General features: G+C 39.4%; 1 protein-coding gene across 1 annotated transcript; it reads right to left on the bottom strand.

Annotated features, from left to right (window-relative positions):
- Positions 1–3,548: 3,548 nt before the first annotated feature.
- LOC104437316 (sodium transporter HKT1) lies at positions 3,549–8,169 on the bottom strand. The gene is made up of 3 exons (XM_010050249.2): positions 6,909–8,169; positions 4,728–4,961; positions 3,549–4,063 (listed from the first exon to the last, which is right to left on the bottom strand). Exons 1-3 carry the CDS (start codon positions 8,123–8,125, stop codon positions 3,865–3,867), a joined length of 1,650 nt encoding a protein of 549 aa, XP_010048551.1. The 5' UTR covers positions 8,126–8,169; the 3' UTR covers positions 3,549–3,864.
- Between the last annotated feature and the right edge of the window lie 998 nt (positions 8,170–9,167).

Below are 9,167 nucleotides of genomic sequence, written 5' to 3'. Positions count from 1 at the left end.
GCAACATCATGGTACGGAAGAGATGACATGAGAAACTAATGACAAGATGAGGAGCTAGTACCCGCATCTTTTTGAGAGAATGGACAAAGTTTTAAATTTCAAGGATGAAATTTTTTTTGAGGAGAAGAATTGTGACACCCTGAATTTCATCTGGCTAATTAATTAGTTGCAATGAGCTTTATTAGGTTTCACTTTAAATTTTGGTGACAAGCCTAATAAGAAGGGTGAATTAATATGAGAAATAGCATAAGGTTCAAGGTAATTGAATATACTTTGAATGAACGTCCTGATGTGCCTAATGTTTTATTTAAATACTTAAGCAAATTTTATTAGACATCTTAATAGGGTTGACCATTTTGCTAATGATGAGGGCATTATGGACAATTTTGTTGTCCTAATCTGGGGGGAGCCATCCATGGTCTTGCTAGACCATGGAAAGCCTTTTTTTTTTTTTAAAAAATTATTAAAAAGGGTTTAATAGGCTTATAAGCCTATCTATAACTAACCCTTGTAGCTGCCCCCTTCCTCCAATGGTTTTTCATGCAAGGGGAGCATTCCCCAAGTTTGACCTTGCTTTTTCTCCTTACAAGGTTTGGTAGAACTTATCCCCTTCATCACTTCCTCCTTTTTCCTTCTTCCTTTCTTGTCTTTTCCTCATCTTTCACCGCATCTCTCTCTCTATGCCGAAGCTCTCTCTCTCTCTCTCTCTCTTTCGTTCCTCTCATTTTCACTCGCGAGCCTCCTTCTTCCTTTTCTTTGTTCTTTCTTTCATTAAAGGGAAAACAAGCAAGTTGGTAGCTCTTGAGCTCACGGTGAGCTAAGGAGAAGAAGTTCAAAGCACCGAGATCTTGAGGCAATGAGAAGTGCCAGACTCCTACCCCTTTTGATCTCTTTAGGACTCGGTTTTGTAGAGTAAGGTTGTCTTTCCACCTTTTTTGGTGAATCCGTTGATTGTGATGTACTTGCATAGGTTGTGATTGTGAGGATGTGGAAAAGAAGTGCTATGGTTGTGAATTGTGTATGGAGGATGGTGTGCATATGATTTCTAGTAGGTTTTATGCTTCCATGCCAATGATCTAGCTTGAGATGGTCTAAAAGGTTGTTAACACTTGATCATTAGTCGACATGTCATAAAAGGTAAAAATCGAGATTAGGGTTTTCGATCATGACAGAACCCATTTCTAGACCAAAAAGTATCTTTTTTTTTTTTTTTTTTTGTTGTTTTTTAAAGCGATTTCCTATTTATTTCTAGCAAAAACACAAAAAGCCAAACGGTTGACTTTTGAGTTGACTTTTTAGTCAACCCTTTGACTAAAAGTAAACCCTCAGTCAAAAGTTGGCTTTTTATATAAAAAAAAAAAAAGTCAAATAGTCTTAATTTCACTTTAGTAAAGTTTTTTTTTGGTGACCTTAAGTGTCGTACAAATTTGCGGCGGCGACGTAAACTCGGGTCAACCTGCAGGGACCCACCTCCCACAGGTCGCAAATAAGTCGCGCAAATGACAAGGTAGGGAGTTGAACTCTGGCCTTGCAGGTGGCTAGCGTACAACTCCACCATCTCTACCACCAACGGGGTGGGTTCACTTTAGTCAAGTTAATTTTCAAAAAAAATTCAAAGATTTGACACAAAAATCAACCTTTTAGGAAAAGTCTATTAAATGGTTGACTTATAGTCAATATGACTTTAGCCTAAAATTTTTTATGAAAATCAATTAAGAACCTTATTTTCCGAATATTTTGCTTTTAGGCTCAAATTGACTAGAAAAGCAAATTTACTTTCATTCTAGTCATAATTAGGTCTAATTCTTTTTATGACATTTGATCTAGGGACTATTTCTCATTTATTCGTTCACTCATTTTTTAGAACGGTTGTGTCAAAATGTGAATTACCATTTTTGGCCCTAATTAGGGGGTTCGAACCAATCTTTCATGATTTGCGAACGGACACTTTTATTCTACTCATTTTCTTGAGATAAGTCCAAATCTAGGGTCCATTTAGAGCAATCCAGTTAAAAACTTTCCAATTTGAGGAATTTTGCTCTCGTGAATATAGGAATGCCAAGCTATCGAGAGAAATTCAAGTTGACACATTTGACACTAAGGTTTAATTTCGTAAATCAAGGTCTAATTTCAATATCAGACTTCAAATCATTTTTGGCCTAAGAGTCATGATGTCAACCTTTTATGAGTAGGTATGTTGCAATATTAATTGAATTCAATTTCAATTAATTTGTGATTTTGAGCGAGAAATTGCACAATTGTTCATTTTGGCCTATAATGCTCAATTATGTTTACCCCTGGTTTGGGTCCACCATTTTTCACAATAATAAGGAATTAGGTCGATAAAAAAACCAATAGATAACATTTATGTGGTTTAATCGACCTAATTTAATTAAAATTGGACCATTTCTCCTCAAATTGGGTAAATTTTCTTTTCAATTTGGTCTTCGAGGGACCAAATTGCATGAATTTTTCAGCCCCAAGGACTGCTTGGCCAAAACTGGTCCTACTAGTGTGAATCGGCTCGACCGGTCTAATCGATCACTAGCGAGATAGGCCGGTTCGACCTCTTGCCGGCCAATTCTTGATCACCTATGACCAGCCGTCGGATCCTCGTCATGAGTATTTTGTCTTCAAGTCCTTATATTTTTCAAGTTTTGCAAAATTACCCCGGATTTCCTGAATTTATAATTTCACCCTTAATTAGGTTCTAATTGCAATTTCCATTTTAACTCTCGTTTTTGGCAAATCAAGAACATTCGATTGATCATATAACTCATTTAAAGTAGGATTAGCCCTTGATGAGATTAATTTGGTAATTAGATCAAAATTTGACCGTTGGATTGAACCGACAGTTGAGATTTGACATTTAATCAAAGGTATATAAAGTTTCCCTCCAAAAATCTTAGGGGTTTTTCATTTGTAAAAATTTCATATTTAAAATTTGCAAAAAATATTCTCTCTCTCCCTCCTTCCTTTTTTGCCCTCTCTCTCTCTCTATTCTCCCTCTTGGCACGTGGTTCGTCCGTCTCCTCTCATCGCACTGATCGTTGCGGGCCAAGGCCCTCGTGACGATCTTCCATCCTCACCGGCGACCTCCATTGTTTGCCCATCCCTGTCGAAGCAATCGCTGCTGCAGCCACTGCTAGAGCCTCTCATCTAGTGGTCCTTTCTCGCGGCAGCAAAACATCGGCATCCATGCTAGTGTTGGATCTGATCGATCCTCCAACTTGGATCAGCAGCCTGAGGCGGTTCATGGAAGTCCCCACTGCTGGCGATCCCTCTAGTGTATCCCCGACCATCCATCGGTTGGGGTTTTGTTGAGAAGTCACCAGAAGCCTTTCGATGGCTAAAATCTCCCATTGGTACTCCAAACCAGTCCAAACCGGACCGGTTTTCATCCTTCGCGTGAACTGGCGTTAATTCAGTTTGATCGGCTCCCGGTCTAGCCATTTAATGATCCATGAAGTTCCTCCGAAGTCCTTGAGGCTCGGATCGTGTTCTGGTGATTAGAGTTTCGTCCGACTACGCTTGAGTTCAACAAAAACTACAAAAGATAAATTCTTGATCACAAATTCGATGAAGCGAGATCAGATTAGCTGATTGGGGCTAAGATTCAACTCTAAGACTACATATTATGCTTAACCTAAAATGAACTTCGATGGCATGTTAATTTTTGCAATTAGAACAACTACTGCACTTGACTAGACAAAACAAAAAAGAAGAAATGGACATTAAATTTACAAAAAGTAAAAGTTGGAGGAGCAAAATCATGACGAGAATGAGGATGATTTTGCCCTGGTCTCTAATCTGGTGATGCTCCATTTGCTTGCTCATAGGGCATCAAGAAGTCTTCTATCTTCTTTACAGGAGTATCCAAGCTCGGCCGCCCTTCATGTTGAACTTCTTTAATCTTCCGAAAAACATGACTACGATGAGGATGATTTTGCTTTCATCGCTCCATTTCCCGGAGAATCCATACCACTTGTCCTCGCAGCCTTCGACAGGCCTTAGTTGGCGTTCGCAACTGTATCCTGTCGTAAACCCCACATTTCCATATGCGCTGCAATTTTGAAAGCCACAACTTTCATTACACAGGTTTACTCAATTATGCGTACGTGCCCATCACTCTTACAACTGAAATGCATTTACCTATGAATTAAGTTCAAACTACATTGATATGTCAATACGATTTAAGAGCGCACGTGTTAAGGGTGTGCCAAATTGACCAGATCAAAAGAAAACAAGTTTAATTCTTTGTTCCATTCACAGCCCTAGGGTATATAGGTAACCAATAATTTAAACCTAAAAAATGTTGACAATATTGGTCTTGCCCTATAAAAATTAAGTAATTAATTTTGTAGGCCTGACTGCTCACGGATCAAAGGACTACCAAATGTCAACATCATTTTTCATTCTATTGGAGACGTGTTTCCAAATGTTTGACTCAAGCAAATGAACGAGCACATAGGAAAAAACGCGCGATGTCTTGGAGGACATGGACACGGAACATGGGATATTTATTTATTATCGTTTATTTATTTATCTATCTATTTTCATTGGATTAGACACCCGAAAAGTCTCGAAATTCATAGAATCTTGCATTCATAAAACTTATGAATCATTTCACACCGTGCATTATTTTTCCATGACTATACATGAATATGGTCCATTCAAAGTGAAGGACGGGATGAAAAGGAAAGAACAGGGGAAAGAAAGATGCTTACCTTACCACTTCGACCACGATGTTCAACACGTTGAAATTGAGGGGATCTTCCTTCATCTTTTTCCTCTCGGTGATGCAAATCACGGTGATAAAGATGGCCAGGTAGGAAAGCTGTGAAAATTTGAGATTCTCCAAAAGCAGTCTATAACTCTGTTTCGGCTTTCTTCTTTCGCCGTTTTCCGGGAGCCTCTCATTGCCTTTCACCGGAAGAAACGACGTGTAAGGCGGAAGGTACCTGGAGATCACGGACATGAAAGTATAATTATTGGATGGAGATCACGTAATAGTCGTCACTTACACACATCCAACGTACCAGAGAATTAAACTTGTTAGTGGAAAGATGGTGGAAGATGATTATTATCCGTGGTTGTGGTAGGTTTGATAAAGGAGTATGCATTTTACTAGGTGAATGTGGGTTATTGTTGCTATTTCTATAAATGCTCATTGGAATAGCGTACTTTTTAGATATGGAACTCAATTGAATGCTGTAATTTATATTCTCGTACTTCTAACACAGGGCACAGGTAATTTATATTCAATGGGCCTCTAAGTGCAGAACTTTGATTTCCTTCATCCCTAATTGAAAGGAAACAGTTACAAAGTCCTAATCGAATTCCGTTTAAGTATTTGTAACTCACTAGTCATATTCAAATAGAAAAGGAGGAAAACGCAGCCCTCATCAAGACATGTCGAAGATTATTTTAGGTAATCAATGGAGAAAACTCCACCGTTTTCGATATACTAAATATTTTTAGCGTTGACAAGTGTAGTAAAGATACTTGTAAGAGGACCCATATTGGGGCATCTCTGCTTAGAGGAGATATCATAACTCAAAACTTTCCCAAATTGTCTAGAAAGGACTTCCGTTAGGAAAACAGAGCAATAGGGTCCACAGGAAAGACATGGAGATGAACTACCAGACAGATCCACAGGGAACACTAGTTTGGGCAGAGGAACGCGTGACTGGGAGCTTCTTGTTGTTTGGAATACTCAACCTTAAAAGACTTTCTTAACGTGTGATACACGACCAATCTGCACTTCCCTATCACGCCAAATTCAGCCCAACCTTTGACATCACTTGTTCAATTGGATACGAATAGTGACTACATGACGGAGAGGATTTGATCTATTTCGGCAAAGAGAATGAAAATTGCAAACAATGGTATAAATAGGGTTAAAAGCATAAATGGATCCTAAATTTTAGTGCAATATGTAATGTCTTTCCTGAAATTTTAATATGTACAATATGGTTTGTGAACTTTGTCCAATATGCAATAATGCCCTTATATTTTTAACTTGTTTAATATGGTTCATAAACTATTAGTAAATGTTTGATGTAGTCCCCAAATTATAAGAAACATTTTAAAAGTTCAAGATTCATTTTGAATATTGGACCAAAATTAATGGACTACATTAAACAGATTAAAAATCGAGGGACCACATAAGTTTCAGAAACCACATTAGACAAATTAAAAATTTAAGGATGACATTACTCGCCCTTAATGAACATTTAGTCTTCCTGATCATCAATCATTCGTGGTCCTTTATGACCCACTTTTTCATTTTGTCGGCCAAAGATGGTCCACACATCTGAAGACGCCCATGTGATCTCATAATATTCGGACAGCGGGGGCAGACACTGACTTTTCGGTGAATATCACTGCGAGAAACTATTTTTGCATACGACTTTTATTTGGTAATAAATTCTTAAAAAAATATAATTACTCTAGTGATATATCTTATGAAAATCATTGGACATGTTAAACAACAATTTATGACATGACTTGCTTTGCCGACTAAAGAAATATGATTTGTTTATCTCACTATTCGAGTATGGGATTTGGAATGGTAAAAGATGGCGTAAAATTAATTATTCAGCTATGATGTATGAGATTTTATGAAATCACTATTAATTACTCTAAAATTTGAGTTATTAGATGAATATATAGTTTAATATTCAATTAGATGTAAACAAGCTAAACTGTATTTCTAATTTCTCAAATTTGTTTACTTATCCCAAAAAAAAAAAAAAAAAAAACTTTGGTGCAAAAGCAACTATATTTTCAGTGTATCGAAACACGCCAGTCTATAGCAAGAGTAATTTTGAATAACATTAATTTGCAAAATTATCATGGATGGCAGAATAGCAATGAACAATTGAGAGAGAGAGAGAGAGACTAACATCATGACCACGAATAGCACCAAGATGGCGGGAGCAACTGTGGACAGATCGACGACCGTCTCGCCGGTATGTCTGCTGTTCACGCACTGAAACAGCGCGCCCACGATTTTCTCACAGGAGCTTAGTCCATTCAACGATTCCGAATCCCACTGCATCGAGCAAAACATTATAAACTGAATACCGACGAACCCCATCACCGTGACCCCCAGTAGCGACGAGTAGAGGCTCGGAAGCAAGTGCTTGTAACCAATTTCACTTGTCCTGCTCAACAAGTACCCGATTTCATCTTTCTCCCTGAATCTCCCGATGAGCCAAAGCGTCAAACGTAGGCTCGACGGGAACAGCATGTTCCCAAGAAGGACCTGAGGGATGAGAATCAGGAGGAGGCCAGAGTTCTTGCTGAAGATAATCATGTTTTCATTGGTCGGGACAAACCCACAACTGGCGAAGGTCGACACGGTGGTGAAGACGGAAAAGGTCACCATTTTGAGACCTTTCTTCTTTAGCACATCTCTGGTGCTAGGAACTAGTGTGATATAGAGCGAAACTGCGGCAACTCCTAGAACTTGGACTACCAGAAGGTAACCTAACACTACATAACACAAAAACCTAACCGAACAATATTTCAAATAGTCAAGATCTGAGGACTTGTCTTGCGGTCTGTAAAATTGAGGCTCTACCTGCGAGTTCAGGCAATCTGTTTTCGCCACTCCACCTAACTCTATGTGGTCAACAATGTCATTTGTTGGGGCGGAAGGGCAGAGATTGCCATCGGCAGAGGCGACTTTGTCTTCGGTTCTGATGCGCCACCGGAGCTTGGACTTCCTAAGATGAAGCCCAACGAGGGAAATGAAGACCTCTCCTCCGATGAACATCAGGACGGTCATCACGACAAGCTGTGAGTTGGAGAAGACTTCCATCTCGACCGTCGACATGCTCGAGACGGTCGTCGCAGAGACGGAAGTGAAGAACAGATCCAAGTCCCTAGGCCTAAAGGAATCGGTCCGCGGCCCTAGGGCCTTGAGGACCCAGAAGCCGAGGAACGAGAGGAAGACGAAGTAAAAAACTTGGATGCAGAAGGAATTGACTCGGAGGAGCAGGAAGCGGAAACAGCAAGAAAGGAGGAAGCAAAGGGACCTGCAGATGCAGGCTAGTTTGATCCATGAAGCGCTACAAAGGAACGCAACCTCTTTGCCTAAAGACGAAAAGCTCATCATTGCTACTTCTTATCGCACAGGAACGAAATCGTTCTCGTTGTTGCGAGAATTTGAGGTTGCAGTGGAGGTGCCTATAAAGGAACGAAATCGTTCTCGTTGTAAATCGTTCAACGTGGACCCATGCATGTTCGGTGGAGCATCAAGAAGTTTCCTAGTTAAGAATTAGAGATTATTTATTCAAATCAGGCCAATTTTATGCAAACTGCAGTAGATAATAATCGGACTTACACCCGTTTTGACGCATTATACCTGTCCAGGTTCATTAAAAAGGTCCACATGATACAAATGTCTCCTTGGACGCCTCTAACATTTTCTATTTTGGCGATGATATTATTTTCTATTGTGGCCTCCACACTAGAAGGTCGGTTCAAACTTCGAACTTCGAATCTCAAAGCTGAGCCCGAGGGAGGTCGAGGCGTGATTCAGTGCGCTCCCCAATGAGATGTTGACATGTGGACTTCGATGTATTACTCCCACGACCGCCCTCCTCAGCCGCCCCTTGTCAGTTTTCGGTTACTTTTTCCGTGTTCGGTATCGCTTCCCTGCATAACGTCCCACGCAAATTCCCACCTCGACCTGTTTTTGTCTTATAGGGGGAAAAGACGATTCAATTATGATCATTACCAATTCCCATTTAATCAAACGATACATATTCTAAAAGAGAAAAAATGCGAATTGTCGTAAGCCTAAGTCTAGCAAAAATCTTGAGCATAGCACTACCCAAATCATTTTAGGTTCCGTTTATTAGACAGAAAATGAGATTTGCTTCAAAGCATTTTCAAAGAAACTCAATTCAAAGAAAATGATCCTATCCTTGGCTGTGTTTTTGCAAATAATGTGGAAGTAATTATATGACACTTTGTTATGAATTTATAAAACACACATTTGAGAAAAGCATCTCGAGTATAACCTAGGTCCCAAGTTTTGACATCTACTGCCTTGTCGTAGACACCAGCAATCGAGCCCTACTATCAAGGACTCAATTTAGGCTGTCGTCTTACCGGAAAAAATAAGAATAAAATAAAATCTAACTATTGAGGTC

This window comes from Eucalyptus grandis, chromosome 3 (assembly GCF_016545825.1).
Source record: "Eucalyptus grandis isolate ANBG69807.140 chromosome 3, ASM1654582v1, whole genome shotgun sequence".
Taxonomy (NCBI): Eukaryota; Viridiplantae; Streptophyta; class Magnoliopsida; order Myrtales; family Myrtaceae; genus Eucalyptus; species Eucalyptus grandis.
The sequence above is the reverse complement of the archived record's forward strand: the minus strand, read 5'-3'. Positions and strand labels throughout refer to the sequence as shown.